At 44.6% G+C, this 20,663-nt stretch overlaps 1 protein-coding gene across 1 annotated transcript in view; it reads left to right on the top strand.

The window, feature by feature from the left end:
- GLP1R (glucagon like peptide 1 receptor) overlaps nucleotides 1-20,663 on the top strand; it is a 451,384-nt gene that overhangs the window by 240,990 nt on the left and 189,731 nt on the right. Inside the window, exon 3 of the mRNA XM_063441557.1 lies at nucleotides 12,069-12,176. Within this exon, the coding sequence (XP_063297627.1) occupies nucleotides 12,069-12,176 (108 nt within the window). The remainder of the gene's footprint in view (nucleotides 1-12,068; nucleotides 12,177-20,663) is intronic.

Below are 20,663 nucleotides of genomic sequence, written 5' to 3'. Positions count from 1 at the left end.
TTTTTAATATATTAAAATTCAGTTTTTTGTTAGTGATTTCTGGCTGTTTATTTCCACCCAGTAAGTGCAAAAGTGGCAAAGAATAAAGTTAATATGAAAAAATAATTAAGGACTCAGTTCTATTAAACTGCAGGGGTTTTTCTATCTGAAAGACTTTTTCTTCTAATGACTAATTATTTGGAACCAATTCTGGGGTAAGATTTATAAAAACAGACTGGCTTGTTATATTGCCAGTTGCTGTGGCACTGGGTGTGGGCAGGTGTTAGATAAAGTGACAGAACTGTACACAATATGCACAGACAATGTATTTTATATTGGATTGAGCTTCAAAATATAATAATTAGGCACAAAGTCTGTTAAAATCCCATCACCTAAAACACCCCAGGACAGTTTCCAAGTTTAATATCTGGGTAAAAAAGGAAAGTTGATGTTTGAAGTTGAAGAATGTCTGACCATCAACCAAAGACTGAAACCAGATATATAGGACGCTTGAAAATTGATTATAAATATTTGGAATTGAGATGAGAATGAGATGTGGAAGTCCCCCAGGTAGGAAGAATGAGTACAATGTCGTCATTACACAGGTACCTCCTGTATTATACTGTGATGGTGTGGGTTAACAGTGATAGTGAACCCCAATATCGTCTATGAGGCAGGTACCTCCTGTATTATACTGTGATGGTGTGGGTTAACAGTGATGGTGAAACCCAATATCGTCTATGAGGTAGGTACCTCCTGTATTATACTGTAAAGGTGTGGGTTAACAGTGATGGTGAACCCCAATATAAAGAATGGGTACAATATCGTCATTAGGCAGGTACCTTCTGTATTATACTGTGATGGTGTGGGTTAACAGTGATGGTGAACCCCAATATCGTCTATGAGGCAGGTACCTCCTGTTTTATACTGTGATGGTGTGTCGAATTAAGTGTTAAAGTGAGTGACCTCCTATATTGGACTCTCGCAGGGCATTTACTGGGTGTGATGTTCAATTCACCCACTAGTATTGGTGAGTGCAAATTAAATCCCCAGCGAATACCCCTAGTTAGTGTGCCTCGCATGAGGAAACTCTCGAGTGCATGCAACCATACAGCGCTGTATAGTGCACATACACGTGTATGGCATTCCAAATAGATTGCTGAGCATTCATACGCATGCACCTGAGTCATCAAGGGACAGATATCCTGCCACAATGTGGGAATTAAGTCGTTTTTGGTTTAGGGAGAAATGGATGCAGATGTTTGCAGGGACTCCAGACTGGTAGCAGAGTTGATATTTTTTTTACCAGGTTACTCGTTATATGTGGAGCTCTGTAGGAGAAGCTGCAGGACTGACCTCGTTTTTAAAGTGGGGGACGGAGGGAGTGGCGGGATGTACAGAACAATATGTCTTCTCTTGTGTTCTTTAAGGTATATTTAAACCGTATCTGTAACGTTAACTAGATGTTTGGTCATACTTTTCAGCTCTAAACTTTGTCAGAGGAACAGTCTGCGATGCTAAAAAAAATAATGCGGTTCATTGCCAGATACAAGAGATTAGCTGCAGCACAGCGTGTGTGATCAGAAGTGATAGATCAACTGCACGCCTGAAACACAGAGAACTGTGCACACAAGCTCAGGTAGCTGAGTAGCTGGCCCTTCTGTCCCAGCTAAGGCTTTGCTGCATTTCAAACCGGACAAATGAATCATACAAAAAAAGATATACACCACTCAATAACGGTGAAGATAGTGTGGCGAAACCAACTTCGCCACTGTGAACTGGAGAAGCCTGGTTGCTAGCCTCCTGCCCGCTGACTATGGTCCCTGGACATATTGCACTTTAAAGACTATATTTGGGCATGTAATAATTTATATTGCTGCTACTGGCCCTTTAAAATCAGCGATGGACATTTTGGGACTACTGTCCCTTTAAGACTGTGAAGCATATTCTATTGTACTGCCTGTATATTGTATATGTATTTATGTATGCAGTTAACCTGGGTTATATATATATATGCAGCCTTCATCTGATTGTTCGGTAGAATCACTCCATTCCTTGTATTGAGGAAACTACCGAACAACCAGACCACCCAGGACTAAGTGTGCCTCCAATTACCGTTTGCAACAATGTTGCAAACGGGTAATTGGCAATCAGTGCAGTGTGGTCTTTGTCCTCTGGGTGGCCGCCATTCAGGAAACTAACACGTGGCGGCGGCCATCTTTAACTACCGAACAGCGGTGTTTTGCCGTCGAGTGTCTGGAACTGAAATCGGACACTCGACTAGGCAAACACCGCTGAGACCTCCAGACTTCCAGGATTTCGTGGGGAAACTACCGAACGGCCCGCCGTTCGGTAGAAAGAAACGTACGAACTAGGGGATTCATACGAACTCCCCTTAGTCTCTATAACCCCAGTAATTCGTATGTTTCATTCACCTGTTTGTGACCGACCGCAGGGCCAAAATGCATGGAACTGTTTTCGGATACTTTACCCATGCGGTCGGTCAATACTTTAAAGTCCCATAACTCCCGAACCGTTTATCCGAATGGGCTGATTTTAACATATGTTGTTCCTCCAGACTAGGGATATTGGATTTGTGGATGTACCCCAAGTATTTAGGGTACATCCAAAACTTGGGTTAAACTATGTCCCTGTTAATTGTGTTAACAGATATGTTGGAGGGAGGAGATGTGTGGGTTGTACCTTAAACTGGATTGGTGTACTGTAAACCCCTCCCTTGCATGGGAGAATCTCATATAAGCCTGTGTGTGAATAAATCAGTGTTGTTGCTGTTTAACCCTGAAGCTGGAGTGTGTCTCTTTCTTGGGGGGAAAGGGGACTGTATGCCGACTGCCAGGAGTGTAAGCTGTTCATATTGCTTTTCCTGTTCGGCTGTTTCCAGGGTTCGTGTGTCTGCTGTTGGAGAGTTGGTGAATTCGTGCAGTTTGGGAGTTCGGGAAGTTGGTGCTTATGGTAGCTGCTGGTCCATCTAAAGGGGATTATCGCCTAAACGGATTTTTCCCCTTTTTTGCTGAAACGGTCCGTTACAGATAGTATGAATGAAATCTGACAATTTAGTTCAGCTTCCCAAAAATACCTTCCCAGGCAGTGATATTATATACAAATGGAAATATACAAAAGACACCGTCTGGGATACAGCTGATGGTCCTAAAAGTCAACTAAAATGTTTTTTTTATTTTTTATTATTGAATTTTAATTTGCTTTTAGGACCATTAGCTGTATCCCAGACTGTGTCTTTTGTCTATATTTCTAATTGTACAAATGAAGCCCATGGAGTAATGCAATGGAGGAGTGGGCCGTGACAGAGCCAGGGGCTGGGCAGGTGCATGGAGTTAGGGGCTGGATTAGGCTAATTGAGCTTGGGGGTGGGGTTAGGGTTGGTTAAATAACGGCCATTTTAGATAGGGGCCATTTTAATCTGAACTTCACTTACCTGTTAATCGTGACAGGTCGGCGAAGTTCTTGTTTTCTGTCTTTTCTGCAGGTCCATGGCGTCGTTGGAGGAGATCCTCGCAGGAGTCCGGGCGGCGGTGAAGGACAGAGGGCTCGCATGGCTTCATGAGCAACTAGGGGCGGATGACCCCCCATCCGCGGCACAGGAGCAGAGACCGTCGCGGCGGACGAGACCGCCCCAGCGGCTGAGCCCGGGCTGCGGTCCCGCAGTGCGTCGGAGGAGGAGTACCTCCGCGGGCAGCCGAGTGCCGGCAAGTGCTGGTGAAGAGCCGTCAAGCACGCGGAGCACCGGTCGGGCGAGGATGGCCGTAAAGCAGAGGCCGGCGGCAAATAAGGCGCCCCGCAGCGTGGCGGCAGGCCGGAGGTCGGGACCGGAAGCAGCGCGCAAGGCGGCCGGGATAGCGGCCAGGACGAATGTGGGCTGTGTGACCGAGGTCCAGCAAGTGACACGTCCCAGTGAGTCGGCCACTAATGGTGTTACTGGGGGTCATGGGACCGATTCCCTTCCTAGTTAAGGAACCGGGTACGGTGTGCGTTAACCTTAAGTCCGGTCGGGACCACCCGGGGGGTGGTGCGGGAAAAGCTGAGCAAGGAAGTCCAAATGGGGAGATGGCGGGCCCGTTCCCATCGCCGCCATTGGCGGGGTTGCGGATATCCCCGCTCGGGGTGGTAACCAAAAAGGAAGCGGGTAAATTCAGGTTGATACACCACCTGTTGTACCCACAAGGTGCCTCGGTCAATGACGACATCGACGCGGCCCTATGCTCCGTATCCTATACATCATTCGAGAAAGCCGTCGAGTTGGTCCGGAGAATGGGGCGAGGGGCGCTGATGGCAAAGGTAGATGTGGAGGCAGCTTTCCGGCTGCTTCCCATACACCCGGAATGTCATCACCTTCTAGGGTGTTGTTTTGAAGGGGGGCTTTTCGTGAACCTGTGTCTTCCAATGGGGTGTTCCGTATCATGCGCTTATTTTGAAAAGTTTAGTACGTTTTTGGAGTGGGTGGTACGGCGGGAATCGGCGGGGGGCGCGGTGGTACACTACCTAGACGATTTTCTCTGCGTCGGCCCTCGGGATTCGGGCCGTTGCGGGCAGATACTGGACGTGTTCCAATGGGTGGCACAGTCTTTTGGGGTCCCCTTGGCGGAAGACTTTTTGGGTTTGGAAATCGACTCCGTGTAAGGGGAATGTCGGTTACCTCTGGACAAATTGCGGACTATGAGGGAGCTGGTAGCCTGGGCCGGGAGGGCTAAGAAGGTGATGCTACGAGGACTACAGTCGTTGGTGGGGAGCCTTACTTTTGCGTGCAGGGTTATACCCATGGGAAGGGTTTTCTGTATACGGTTGGCGCGAGCAACGAGCGTGGTGCGACGGCCGTCGCATTACATCAGGGTTTCGGCTGACATGAGGGCGGACTTACGGGTGTGGGATCAGTTTCTACGGGACTTCAATGGTAGGGTGTTCTTTCGGGAGCCGACGGCGTCGTCGGAAACCATATGCATCGGGGTAGTGCAGGGCTCGAGTCCTGCAGGAACGCCGTTCCCATTACTAGTCCTGCAGGACCCAGGGCTGGCACAAGCGGCTGCCAGAGCAGGGGGAGCACAAATCCGAATCCCCTGCCTCTGACTGGGGACTCGGATTTTTAAACTCACCTCTCCCCCTGCAATCAGTGGAGTCGTCCGGCCTCTCCTGATGATGTCAGTAGGAGGGGGCGTGACTTTCTCTGCTCTTCTCACAGGACCGCTGGGGAGCAGAGGAAGCCACGCCCCCTCCTACTGACATCATCAGGAGAGGCCGGCTTACTCCACTGACTGCAGGCTGCAGGTTCCAGATACAGTCCCACCCTTCCTGGCCCAAGGTAAGCCTCAGGGAGGGGGGAAGGCACTTTAGTTGTTTTTTTTTGTCCCTTTCCCCAGTCCCTGTCCCCCATCTCGGGCCCTGTCTCCCTCCTCAGGCCCTGTCCCCCTCCTCAGGCCCTGTCTCCCTCCTCAGGCCCTGTCTCCCTCCTCAGGCCCTGTCCCCCTCCTCAGGCCCTGTCTCCCTCCTCAGGCCCTGTCTCCCTCCTCAGGCCCTGTCCCCCTCCTCAGGCCCTGTCCCCCTCCTCAGTCCCTGTCTCCCTCCTCAGGCCCTGTCCCCCTCCTCAGTCCCTGTCTCCCTCCTCAGGCCCTGTCTCCCTCCTCAGGCCCTGTCCCCCTCCTCAGGCCCTGTCCCCCTCCTCAGGCCCTGTCCCCCTCCCCAGTCCCTGTCTCCCTCCTCAGTCCCTGTCTCCCTCCTCAGTCCCTGTCTCCCTCCTCAGGCCCTGTCTCCCTCCTCAGGCCCTGTCTCCCTCCTCAGGCCCTGTCCCCCTCCTCAGGCCCTGTCTCCCCCCTCAGGCCCTGTCTCCCTCCTCAGTCCCTGTCCCCCCTCCTCAGTCCCTGTCCCCCCTCCTCAGTCCCTGTCCCCCCTCCTCAGTCCCTGTCTCCCACCTCAGTCCCTGTCTCCCACCTCAGTCCCTGTCTCCCACCTCAGTCCCTGTCCCCCTATTTAAGGCCCTGTCCCCCCTCCTCAGTCCCTGTCTCCCTCCTTAGTCCCTTTCCCCAGTCCCTGTCCCCCTCCTCAAGCCCTATCCACTTACTCAGTCCCTGTCCCCCTATTTAAGGTCCTGTCCCCCCTCCTCAGTCCCTGTCTCCCTCCTCAGCCCCTGTCCCCCTATTTAAGACCCTGCCCCCCCTCCTCAGTCCCTGTCCCCCTCCTCAGTCCCTGTCCCCCTCCTCAGTCCCTGTCCCCCTCTTCCAGCCCCTGCTCCCTTCATCAGCCCCTGCCCCCCTCCTCAGCCTCTGTCCCCCTCCTCAGCCCCTGTCCCTTTCCTCGGCCCATGGCCCCTTCCTCAGCCCATGCCCCCCCCCTCAACCCATGCCCCCCCTCCTCCTAAGCTCCTGTCCCTCTTCCTCAGCCCTGCCACCTTACTCAGCTCATGGTACCTTCCTCAATCCATGTCCTTCCCCCCCTCCTCCTAAGCTCCTGTCCCTTTTTCCACAGCACTGTCACCTTACTTAGCCCCTGTCCACCTTACTCAGCCCCTGTCCACCTTACTCAGCCCCTGTCCACCTTACTCAGCCCCGTGCTCTTACTCAGCCCCTGCATACGAGCATCAGCCCCTGTCCCCCTCCTCAGTCCCTGTCCCCCTCCTCAGCCCCTGCCCCTCTTCCTCAGCCCCTGCCCCTCTTCCTCAGCCCCTGCCCCTCTTCCTCAGCCCCTGTCCCTCTTCCTCAGCCCCTGTCCCTCTTCCTCAGCCCCTGTCACTCTTCCTCAGCCCCTGTCCCTCTTCCTCAGCCCCTGTCACTCTTCCTCAGCCCCTGTCACTCTTCCTCAGCCCCTGTCACTCTTCCTCAGCCCCTGTCCCTCTTCCTCAGCCCCTGTCCCTCTTCCTCAGCCCCTGTCCCTCTTCCTCAGCCCCTGTCCCTCTTCCTCAGCCCCTGTTCCACTTCCTCAGCCCATGCCCCCCTCCTCAGCCCATGCCCCCCTCCTCAGCCCCTGCCCCCTTCGTCAGCCCCTGTCCCCCTCCTCAGCCCCTCAGTTCCTGTCCCTTTCCTCAGTTCCTGTCCCTTTCCTCAGTTCCTGTCCCTTTCCTCAGTTCCTGTCCCTTTCCTCAGTTCCTGTCCCTTTCCTCCGCTCCTGTCCCTTTCCTCCGCTCCTGTCCCTTTCCTCCGCTCCTGTCCCTTTCCTCCGCTCCTGTCCCTTACCTCAGCTCCTGTCCCTTACCTCAGCCCATGTCCCCTTCCTCAGCCCTTGCCCCCCCTCCCCCCTCCTAAGCTCCTGTCCCTCTTCCTCAACTCCTGTCCCCCTCTTCAGCCCCGTGCCCTTACTCAGCCCCTGCATACAAGCATATCATTTTTTGGGGGGTGAGGGGGGGGGGGGGGGGGGCGGGGAGTGGATCTTGGGTGAGTTCCTGCACTTTTTTACCCAGGACTTGACCCCTGGGGTAGCGTCGGGTTCGGGGCGTATCTGGCGGGGCAATGATGTGCCGAAATGTGGCCGGAGGCGTGGAAAGCAAGCCCCCTGATAAAGAACCTGGCATTTTTTTAATTCTTCCCTGTTGTCGTAGCAGTGGCGTTATGGGGGTCAGAGTTAGCGAACAAAAGAGTAGTGTTTCATTCGGACAACATGGCAGTGGTGCAGGCAATCAACAGTTTGTCAGCATCTTCCCCCCCAGTTTTGTGCTTGTTACGGCAGTTGGTTCTTCTCTGCATGTCTTCCAACGTAGTGTGCAGGGCTAGGCACTTCCCGGGTTTTTCCAACGTAGTTGCTGATGTGCTCTCTCGTTTTCAGTGGGAACGTTTTCGGGAGGCAGCACCAGACGCGCAGGAACGCGGGCAGGCTTGCCCGGACGAGATGTGGCAACTCGGGTTGTCGTGCTTGGGGAATATATAAGGAATTCCTTGGCGCCGAGCACTTGGTCATCTTACGTCAAGGTTTGGAAGGAGTGGGAGGAAACAGTCCTGCAGGTAGGAGGCGATCTGTCAGCGAGTCATCGGTTGGACGTGTTTTTGTGGCTTCTGTGTCGATTGTTTGCGATGCAGGCATCGCCGGCCTTTTTATTTAAGTTTAATGGGTGGGAAGACATCACAAAGCACTTTTTGGTGCGACAAGCACTACGGGGTTTTCGGCGGGGTAAGAAGTCAGTGGACACAAGGAGACCAGTGTCGTTTGCGGTGCTACAGGGGTTGTTGGGGACGTTGCCGGGGATATGTTTGTCACCTTTCGAGGTAGCGCTGTTTTCAGGAGCGTTTGTCTGGGCGTTTTTTGGAGCCTTCCGGATAGGGGAATTGGTTAGTGCCAGCAAGGTAGGGGCTGGTGGCTTACAGCTTGAAGACGTGGAGGTGGGTAGCGACAGGGTGCGGATCTGGCTGGGCCGATCTAAGACGGACATTTTCGGCAAGGGCTGCTCAGTGGTGTTGCACGAACTGCAGGGTTTGGGGGCAAGCCCAGTGGTCTGCGGCGCAGCGCATAAATCACCTAACATTCCTAAATTGTTTGGAATAACGTGCTTTAAAACATCAGGTATGATGTTGTATCGAGCCTTATGTAGCCTTATGTCTATCCCACGCATGCTTAAACTCCTTTACTGTGTTAACCTCTACCACTTCAGCTGGAAGGCTATTCCATGCATCCACTACCCTCTCAGTAAAATAATACTTCCTGATATTATTTTTAAACCTTTGCCCCTCTAATTTAAGACGTCCTCTTTTTGTGGTAGTTTTTTTTTCTTTTAAATATAGTCTCCTCCTTTACTGTGTTGATTCCCTTTATGTATTTAAATGTTTCTATCATATCCCCCGTCTCATCTTTCCTCAAAGCTATACATGTTAAGATCCTTTAACCTTTCCTGGTAAGTTTTATCCTGCAATCCATGAACCAGTTTAGAAGCCCTTCTCTGAACTCTCTCTAAGGTATCAATATCCTTCTGAAGATACGGTCTCCAGTACTGTGTACAATACTCCAAGTGAGGTCTCACCAGTGTTCTGTACAATGGCATGAGCACTTCCCTCTTTCTACTGCTAATACCTCTCCCTATACAACCAAGCATTCTGCTAGCATTTCCTGCTGCTCTATTACATTGTCTGCCTACCTTTAAGTCTTTTACCTTTCTGATCTATTTTTCTTGAAAGCATAAAATAAAGTAGGGACTCGCCCTCCTCCTTCATACAGGAAATGGAGCGGATTAAACACCTCCTTTGGTCACAGAGGGTCAAGCGTTGGAAAAATACATAAGACAACGTCGTCCCTACTTTATTTTTTAAAGAAAACGAGATCAGAAATAAAGAAAAGAACAGATTCTGAGAGAGGAAGAGAAGAGGAAACAATAGGAGAAATGTACGTTTGGAGTGACAGTGCCGCTTTAAGGATATTGGGACACAATGTAGATTGTGAATCGGTGGGAATCAAACAACATGTTTTATCTGTTCGTCTTGTTTTCTTTCTGTGGGCTGAAAATAATTATATATCTTTTTTCTTATCCTAATACTCAATCTTTGATAATTTGTCTGTAACTACGTAACATAAAAAAAATAGCTAATTTCCTTTTTTCCTTTACACATTATTTTCAAAAATATTATTTACTTACTTCCAGCGAGGCAAATGTCAGTCACATGTTTAATTTGTTTCTTGTTTTCACAGATTGTTTTGTACTCGTTGTAACAGTTTGAATTATATGAATTATTAATGAATTTCTCTGACCTGTCTCTGGCTCAGTATAAATCAATTTCATGGCAGTCAATTAAGGAAGTCAAGTGCAAATACAGTGAGATCTATATACAGACTGACTGTGTATCCAGTGAGATCTATATACAGACTGACGGCGTATCCAGTGAGATCTATATACAGACTGACGGCGTATCCAGTGAGATCTATATACAGACTGACGGCGTATCCAGTGAGATCTATATACAGACTGACTGTGTATCCAGTGAGATCTATATGCAGACTGACTGTGTATCCAGTGAGATCTATATACAGACTGACTGTGTATCCAGTGAGATCTACATACAGACTGACTGTGTGCCCAGTGAGATCTATATACAGACTGACTGTGTATCCAGTGAGATCTATATACAGACTGACTGTGTGCCCAGTGAGATCTATATACAGACTGACTGTGTATCCAGTGAGATCTATATACAGACTGACTGCGTATCCAGTGAGATCTATATACAGACTGACTGCGTATCCAGTGAGATCTATATACAGACTGACTGCGTATCCAGTGAGATCTACATACAGACTGACTGTGTGCCCAGTGAGATCTATATACAGACTGACTGTGTATCCAGTGAGATCTATATACAGACTGACTGCGTATTCAGTGAGATCTACATACAGACTGACTGTGTGCCCAGTGAGATCTATATACAGACTGACTGTGAATCCAGTGAGATCTATATACAGACTGACTGTGTATCCAGTGAGATCTATATACAGACTGACTGTGTATCCAGTGAGATCTATATACAGACTGACTGTGTATCCAGTGAGATCTATATACAGACTGACTGTGTATCCAGTGAGATCTATATACAGACTGACTGCGTGCCCAGTGAGAACTATATACCGACTGACTGTGTATCCAGTGACATCTATATACAGACTGACTGCGTATCCAGTGAGATCTATATACAGACTGACTGTGTATCCAGTGAGATCTATATACAGACTGACTGCGTATCCAGTGAGATCTATATACAGACTGACTGTGTATCCAGTGAGAACTATATACAGACTGACTGCGTATCCAGTGAGATCTATATACAGACTGACTGCGTATCCAGTGAGATCTATATACAGACTGACTGCGTATCCAGTGAGATCTATATACAGACTGACTGCGTATCCAGTGAGATCTATATACAGACTGACTGCGTATCCAGTGAGATCTATGTACAGACTGACTGTGTATCCAGTGAGATCTATATACAGACTGACTGCGTATCCAGTGAGATCTATATACAGACTGACTGCGTATCCAGTGAGATCTATATACAGACTGACTGCGTATCCAGAGAGATCTATATACAGACTGACTGTGTATCCAGTGAGATCTATATACAGACTGACTGCGTATCCGGTGAGATCTATATGCAGACTGACTGCGTATCCAGTGAGATCTATATACAGACTGACTGCGTATCCAGTGAGATCTATATACAGACTGACTGCGTATCCAGTGAGATCTATATACAGACTGACTGCGTATCCAGTGAGATCTATATACAGACTGACTGCGTATCCAGTGAGATCTATATACAGACTGACTGCGTATCCAGTGAGATCTATATACAGACTGACTGTGTATCCAGTGAGATCTATATACAGACTGACTGCGTATCCAGTGAGATCTATATACAGACTGACTGTGTATCCAGCGAGATCTATATACAGACTGACTGTGTATCCAGTGAGATCTATATACAGACTGACTGCGTATCCAGTGAGATCTATATACAGACTGACTGTGTATCCAGTGAGATCTATATACAGACTGACTGTGTATCCAGTGAGATCTATATACAGACTGACTGCGTATCCAGTGAGATCTATATACATACTGACTGTGTATCCAGTGAGATCTATGTACAGACTGACTGTGTATCCAGTGAGATCTTTATACAGACTGACTGCAGATCCAATTGCACACTGTCAATAGTCCTAGCCCGTGCTCACTGTCAGTAGTCCTAACCCATGCTCACTGTCAGTAGTCCTAGCCCGTGCTCACTGTCAGTAGTCCTAGCCCATGCTCACTGTCAGTAGTCCTAGCCCGTGCTCACTGTCAGTAGTCCTAGCCCATGCTCACTGTCAGTAGTCCTAGTCCATGCTCACTGTCAATAGTCCTAGCCCATGCTCACTGTCAGTAGTCCTAGCCCATGCTCACTGTCAGTAATCCTAGCCCATGTTCACCGTCAGTAGTCCTAGCCCGTGCTCACTGTCAGTAGTCCTAGCTCGTGCTCACCGTCAGTAGTCCTAGCCCATGTTCACCGTCAGTAGTCCTCGCCTCTGGTGTGTTGGCTGCAGGTTAATTTACGTTAGATGTGAATTCACACATTATGTCGAAGAGTCTGATCTGGTTATCTGTCTCCCCACAGGCAGGTTTTGTAACAGAACATTCGATGATTATGCTTGCTGGCCAGATGGCGTTCCTGGAACATATGTAAATGTGACCTGCCCCTGGTACCTCCCGTGGGCACACAAAGGTAGGTACAATGGGTATATTGGGTTATAATCTCATGATTTCCAGGGTGATAGTTCCAGTATCTGTATTCTGCCAAACTGGGGCAAAGCTTCAATATACAGCCAGTGTGTGCAGTGTCCTCAATATACAGCCAGATTGTGCAGTATTTACAATATACGGCCAGTGTGTGCAGTGTCCTCAATATACAGCCAGATTGTGCAGTATTTACAATATACAGCCAGTGTGTGCAGTATTTACAATATACAGTCAGTGTGTGCAGTGTCCGCAATAAACAGTCAGTGTGTGCAGTGTCCGCAATATACAGCCAGTGTGTGCAGTATTTACAATATACAGCCAGTGTGTGCAGTATTTACAATATAGAGCCAGTGTGTGCAGTATTTACAATATACAGACAGTGTGTGCAGTGTCCGCAATAAACAGTCAGTGTGTGCAGTGTCCGCAATATACAGCCAGTGTGTGCAGTATTTACAATATACAGCCAGTGTGTGCAGTATTTACAATATACAGCCAGTGTGTGCAGTATTTACAATATACAGACAGTGTGTGCAGGGTCCGCAATAAACAGTCAGTGTGTGCAGTGTCCGCAATATACAGCCAGTGTGTGCAGTATTTACAATATACAGCCAGTGTGTGCAGTATTTACAATATACAGCCAGTGTGTACAGTGTCTGCAATATACAGTCAGTGTGTGCAGTATTTACAATATGCAGACAGTGTGTGCAGTGTCCACAATAAACAGCCAATGTGTGCAGTATTTACAATATACAGCCAGTGTGTGCTGTGCTCGATATACAGCCAGTGTGTGCAGTATTTACAATATACAACCAGTGTGTGCAGTGTCCACAATATACAGCCAGTGTGTACAGTATTTACAATATACAGCCAGTGTGTGCAGTATTTACAATATACAGCCAGTGTGTGCAGTGTCCGCAATATACAGCCAGTGTGTGCAGTGTCCGCAATATACAGCCAGTGTGTGCAGTGTCCGCAATATACAGCCAGTGTGTGCAGTATTTACAATATACAGCCAGTGTGTGCAGTATTTACAATATACAGCCAGTGTGTGCAGTGTCCACAATAAACAACCAATGTGTGCAGTATTTACAATATACAGCCAGTGTGTGCAGTATTTACAATATACAGCCAGTGTGTGCAGTATTTACAATATACAGCCAGTGTGTGCAGTGTCCACAATAAACAACCAATGTGTGCAGTATTTACAATATACAGCCAGTGTATATAGTGTCTGCAATAAACAGCAAGCGTGTGCAGTGTCCGCAATAAACAGCCAGTGTGTGCAGTGTCCGCAATATACAACCAGTGTGTGCAGTGTCCGCAATATACCGCAGGTGTGTGCAGTATTTACAATATACAGCCAGTGTGTGCAGTGTCTGCAATAAACAGCCAGTGTGTGCCGTATCCATGATATACATCCTGTGTGCCCATGGTCTGCAATATACAGCCAGCGTGTGCAGTGTGCTCAATATACAGCCAGTGTGTGCAGTATTTACAATATACAGCCAGTGTGTGCAGTGTGCTTAATATACAGCCAGTGTGTGCAGTATTTACAATATACAGCCAGTGTGTGCAGTATTTACAATATACAGCCAGTGTGTGCAGTATTTACAATATACAGCCAGTGTGTGCAGTATTTACAATATACAGCCAGTGTGTGCAGTATTTACAATATACAGCCAGTGTGTGCAGTATTTACAATATACAGCCAGTGTGTGCAGTGTGCTTAATATACAGCCAGTGTGTGCAGTATTTACAATATACAGCCAGTGTGTGCAGTATTTACAATATACAGCCAGTGTGTGCAGTATTTACAATATACAGCCAGTGTGTGCAGTATTTACAATATACAGCCAGTGTGTGCAGTATTTACAATATACAGCCAGTGTGTGCAGTATTTACAATATACAGCCAGTGTGTGCAGTATTTACAATATACAGACAGTGTGTGCAGTATTTACAATATACAGCCAGTGTATGCAGTATTTACAATATACAGCCAGTGTGTGCAGTATTTACAATATACAGCCAGTGTGTGCAGTATTTACAATATACAGCCAGTGTATGCAGTATTTACAATATACAGCCAGTGTGTGCAGTATTTACAATATACAGCCAGTGTGTGCAGTATTTACAATATACAGCCAGTGTGTGCAGTATTTACAATATACAGCCAGTGTGTGCAGTATTTACAATATACAGCCAGTGTGTGCAGTATTTACAATATACAGCCAGTGTGTGCAGTATTTACAATATACAGCCAGTGTGTGCAGTGTGCTCAATATACAGCCAGTGTGTGCAGTATTTACAATATACAGCCAGTGTATGCAGTATTTACAATATACAGCCAGTGTATGCAGTATTTACAATATACAGCCAGTGTGTGCAGTATTTACAATATACAGCCAGTGTGTGCAGTGTCCACAATAAACAACCAATGTGTGCAGTATTTACAATATACTGCCAGTGTGTGCAGTGTGTGCAATAAACAACCAGTGTGTGCAGTATTTACAATATACAGCCAGTGTGTATAGTGTCTGCAATAAACAGCAAGCGTGTGCAGTGTCCGCAATAAACAGCCAGTGTGTGCAGTGTCCGCAATATACAACCAGTGTGTGCAGTGTCCGCAATATACCGCAGGTGTGTGCAGTATTTACAATATACAGCCAGTGTGTGCAGTATCTGCAATAAACAGCCAGTGTGTGCCGTATCCATGATATACATCCTGTGTGCCCATGGTCTGCAATATACAGCCATCGTGTGCAGTGTGCTCAATATACAGCCAGTGTGTGCAGTATTTACAATATACAGGCAGCCAGTGTGTATAGTGTCTGCAATATACAGCCAGTGTGTGCAGTGTGCTCAATATACAGCCAGTGTGTGCAGTATGCTCAATATACAGCCAGTGTGTGCAGTATTTACAATATACAGTCAGTGTATGCAGTATTTACAATATACAGCCAGTGTATGCAGTATTTACAATATACAGCCAGTGTATGCAGTATTTACAATATACAGCCAGTGTGTGCAGTGTGCTCAATATACAGCCAGTGTGTGCAGTATTTACAATATACAGCCAGTGTGTGCAGTATTTACAATATACAGCCAGTGTATGCAGTATTTACAATATACAGCCAGTGTATGCAGTATTTACAATATACAGCCAGTGTGTGCAGTATTTACAATATACAGCCAGTGTGTGCAATATTTACAATATACAGTCAGTGTGTGCAGTATTTACAATATACAGCCAGTGTGTGTAGTATTTACAATATACAGCCAGTGTGTGCAGTATTTACAATATACAGCCAGTGTGTGCAGTATTTACAATATACAGCCAGTGTATACACACAATATACACACTGTCTGTATATTGAAAATACTGCACACACTGTCTGTATATTGTAAATACTGCACACACTGGCTGTATATTGTAAATACTGCATACACTGGCTGTATATTGTAAATACTGCACACACTGGCTGTATGTTGTAAATACTGCACACACTGGCTGTATATTGTAAATACTAAAACAAAGAGAAGAGTCTGCGCTCAATAACAGTAAAAGCTGCAACCCTAATTAGGGAATCCCACAAAACCCTAAAAACAAACTGGAAATGAAACAACGGGGGGGAAGGGCTGCGCTAAAAAGTAGTAAAATACAGTGTAAACCAGACCGGATGGTCACAATCTGATAATAATGGAAAACGTAAGTCTCTTACACCAGGTAAAGAAATTATCTTATGGAAAAATATATATATCTTTGAGGAGAGTCTTTGCAGATAAAAAAAGAGTATACAATGAAAAAGTGGTAGTAAAAATGGTAAAAATGAATAAAAAATTGATGAATAAAAAATAGTCTCACTGATATAGCTTGGTGGGATATCTGTACAGTCCTCAGGAGTTGATCCGTCCGGGGAGTAGGATGATCCGTATATGTGGAGACAAAATAGGAGACACGACAAACTGCCAATAGTGAAGAATTGCGGCTCCAAGGGTAAAATGAGAAAATAATATGATAATACACTCACATTTGTATGAGCTTTAGACCAGCTCTGGACTTATAGGCGTTGCAGCGGTATGATCCCCGCTACCAGGATATACTGGAGAAGACGTCTGGCGATCCAACCTTGGTACTCCGGAATGTATAGAAAACAACAATAGTGCTCTCAGTAGGTAGGGTATGTGAAGTAACAGTAAATGAAATATACTTACAAATATAGAGCAGGAAATACTGCTCTATTAATAGGGCGCTGGTGGAATAATCCCCACCTGGGATTTCTTTGGATCAGGATCCGAGTATGAGAGGTAAAAATAGTAGTGATAGAATAATATAATAATATTAAATAATAATATATATATAAAAAATATAGAAAATATATATATATATATAAAAAGGAAGAAAAAAATTATAAATAAAAAATAAAATAAATAAAATATAAAACTGCCAGGAATAATAAAATAGTATATCAAATAAAGTAGGAGTTGGTCCTATAAAGAAGGTAACCAAAATCACTTTAATATTAAAATACACAATTTAAAACCATTAACGCGTTTCACCTAAACAGGCTTTTTCAAAATGGTAATATAGCATTAAACCTGGCAAGATACAGTATATATAAGACAATGTAAATTGTTAAAATTTGCGCCAAAAAATGATTGGCCAATCAGAAAAACACTTAGATTAAAACACTGTTAAACCTTAAATAAGTAAAAAACGAATGTGCATACAAATGGTCATAAGTAATATATACATAAAGAAACACAGAAATGTAAAAAACGAAGCTTATAACTTAAAATTGAGATTATTGGACTTGTGTCACATGACCGGACTTGGGGTGTATGGGAAATGTAGTTTCAGAGCGCTATGCGCGTGAGGTATGCGCCCCTCCCCGTGAAACTTTTACCCGCCGGCACTACTATGGAGCTAAGCCTCATGGGGCTTGTAGTAGTGCCGGTCAGATGTGCGCACGCACGGGGGGGCGGAGACCGGGAGGCAGCTCGCTGAGTAAATTAGCAACGAGCTGCTTCCTGAAGGGCACAGTACGGGTGCCTATATGGATCAAAATACTAGACGGCGAAAATAGCCGTCAAAGAGGAGGGGAGAGGGAGTGGGCATTAAATAAAATAAAAATGAAAATGAAAATGAATACCATAGTTAAAAAACTATGGGTAAAATTAGTAACAATAAAAAAAAAAAAAAAATAGAAGAATGATAAAAGTATAACCAACTGATGTCTAAAATATAAAAATGAAATATAAAGTAAAACAGTATAGTCATAAAAAATTTGTATAATCATAAAAAATTGTGCAGATCAAAGTCTGCATTTAAACCTTGAGGTGAGAGGGTCTGTAACTTATAGACCCACTCCATTTCTGTTTTTCCTAAGACATTTTTAATATCTCCCCCTCTCCAGGGTAAAGTGCATTTTTTTATCCCCATACATTTTAACAATTTAGGGTCTTTATTATGGTTAATAAAATGTTTGGATACTGTATGATTTAAGTATCCATTTTTGATGTTTCTACAATGTTCGCTCAACCTGATTTTCAGGCACCTTGTGGTCATTCCAACGTACTGGAAGCCACAAGGGCATTCGAGCAAATAAATTACATTTTTGGTGTTACAGGTAATAAACTCTTTGATATTATACACAGTGTTAGTCTTATTTGAAACAAACTGAGTCACCTTAGATGCAAATGTGGGATCTGTGGTTTTGCATACAATGCATGTTTTACATTTGTAAAACCCTTTAGTTTGCGGAAAGAAGGATACAGGGTTTTTCTGTGCAATAGTTTTGGTAAAATTCGTGGTTAAAATCGATCTAAAATTGGGAGCTCCTCTAAAAACTATATTTGGTTTTTCGGGAATAATTTTGTTAAGTTTATCGTCTTGTTTTAAAATATGCCAGTGTTTTTTAATAATTTTTTTAATTACACTGCTTTTGTTATTGTAGTTAAAAGTTATAGGGAGGGATATAGATTCGTTTGTATTTTTTGTTTTATATGTTAGAAGTTCACTCCTATTTTTGTGTTTGATCAAATTAATATTTTCTAATAAGTCGGTCTCTGAGTAATTTTTTTCGATAAATTTATCTTTTAAAATATTTGCTTGCTCATTAAAATCTTCTAATTCGGTACAGTTTCTGCGTAGCCTTAAAAATTGCCTTCTAGGAGCACTGTCGAGCCAGGGTTTGTAATGGCAGCTGTTTTTGTCAATTGCTGTATTTACGCAGACTTTTTTGAAGAAAGTTTTCGTGTGGATCTGCCCGTTTTTGACAAATATATTTAAATCTAAAAAGTTAATTTGTACTTTACTAAATTCATGGGTTAAAATTATGCCTCTATCATTTTTGTTAAGATCATGAATAAAAGAAATAAGACTATCTTCGGATCCATTCCAGATAAAAAACAGGTCATCAATATATCTAAAATATGAGACCAGGTTTGCCCTTAGCTTGTCTCCATCGTATATAGCTGAGGACTCCCAGTCTGCCATAAATAAATTGGCATAGCTAGGGGCAAACCTGGTACCCATAGCGGTTCCTCTTTTTTGGAGATAAAACGAGTTGAGGAACCAAAAATAGTTGTTTTTTAAAATAATATTAATACCATCTAATATAAAATCAATTTGTATTTCAGAGATCCTTTTTTCTTTTGTTAAAATGTTTTTTATCGCTTGACAGCCTATATTGTGTGGTATGATTGTATATAATGATTGCACATCACAGGTTACTAGAATAAAATTTGGGTCCCATTTAAAATGACTTAAAAAGTTTAAAAGAGACATAGAATCTTGTAAATAGGATTTCATTTGTTTGACAGCAGGTTGAAGAAGAGTGTCTAAGTATTGAGAAAGATTGCAAAGGACAGAACCTATACCCGATACTATTGGTCTCCCTGGGGGTTTATTCATGTCTTTATGTATCTTGGGGAGAAAATAAATAAATTGTAAATACTGCACACACTGGCTGTATGTTGTAAATACTGCACACACTGGCTGTATATTGTAAATACTGCACACACTGGCTGTATATTGTAAATACTGCACACACTGGCTGTATATTGTAAATACTGCACACACTGGCTGTATATTGAGCACACTGCACACACACCAGTGTGTGCAGTATTTACAATATACAGCCAGTGTGTGCAGTATTTACAATATACAGCCAGTGTGTGCAGTATTTACAATATACAGCCAGTGTGTGCAGTATTTACAATATACAGCCAGTGTGTGCAGTATTTACAATATACAGCCAGTGTATGCAGTATTTACAATATACAGCCAGTGTGCGCAGTATTTACAATATACAGCCAGTGTATGCAGTATTTACAATATACAGCCAGTGTGTGCAGTATTTACAATATACAGCCAGTGTGTGCAGTGTGCTCAATATACAGCCACTGTGTGCAGTATTTACAATATACAGACAGTGTGTGCAGTATTTACAATATACAGACAGTGTGTGCAGTATTTACAATATACAGACAGTGTGTGCAGTATTTTCAATATACAGCCAGTGTGTGCAGTATTTACAATATACAGCCAGTGTATGCAGTATTTACAATATACAGCCAGTGTGCGCAGTATTTACAATATACAGCCAGTGTGTGCAGTATTTACAATATACAGACAGTGTGTGCAGTATTTACAATATACAGCCAGTGTGCGCAGTATTTACAATATACAGACAGTGTGTGCAGTATTTACAATATACAGCCAGTGTGCGCAGTATTTACAATATACAGCCAGTGTGCGCAGTATTTACAATATACAGACAGTGTGTGCAGTATTTACAATATACAGACAGTGTGTGCAGTATTTACAATATACAGAGAGTGTGTGCAGTATTTTCAATATACAGAGAGTGTGTGCAGTATTTACAATATACAGCCAGTGTGTGCAGTGTGCTCAATATACAGCCAGTGTGTGCAGTATTTACAATATACAGCCAGTGTGTGCAGTGTGCTCAATATACAGCCAGTGTATGCAGTATTTACAATATACAGCCAGTGTGTGCAGTATTTACAATATACAGCCAATGTGTGCAGTATTTACAATATACAGCCAGTGTATGCAGTATTTACAATATACAGCCAGTGTGTGCAGTATTTACAATATACAGCCAGTGTGTGCAGTATTTACAATATACAGCCAGTGTGTGCAGTATTTACAATATACAGCCAGTGTATGCAGTATTTACAATATACAGCCAGTGTATGCAGTATTTACAATATACAGCCAGTGTGTGCAGTATTTACAATATACAGACAGTGTGTGCAGTATTTACAATATACAGCCAGTGTATGCAGTATTTACAATATACAGCCAGTGTATGCAGTATTTACAATATACAGCCAGTGTGTGCAGTGTGCTCAATATACAGCCAGTGTATGCAGTATTTACAATATACAGCCAGTGTGTGCAGTATTTACAATATACAGCCAGTGTGTGCAGTATTTACAATATA

Source organism: Pelobates fuscus, chromosome 2 (assembly GCF_036172605.1).
Source record: "Pelobates fuscus isolate aPelFus1 chromosome 2, aPelFus1.pri, whole genome shotgun sequence".
In the NCBI taxonomy this organism is placed as follows: domain Eukaryota; kingdom Metazoa; phylum Chordata; class Amphibia; order Anura; family Pelobatidae; genus Pelobates; species Pelobates fuscus.
Note: the sequence above shows the minus strand (reverse complement) of the source record. Positions and strands in the feature narration are given on the sequence as shown.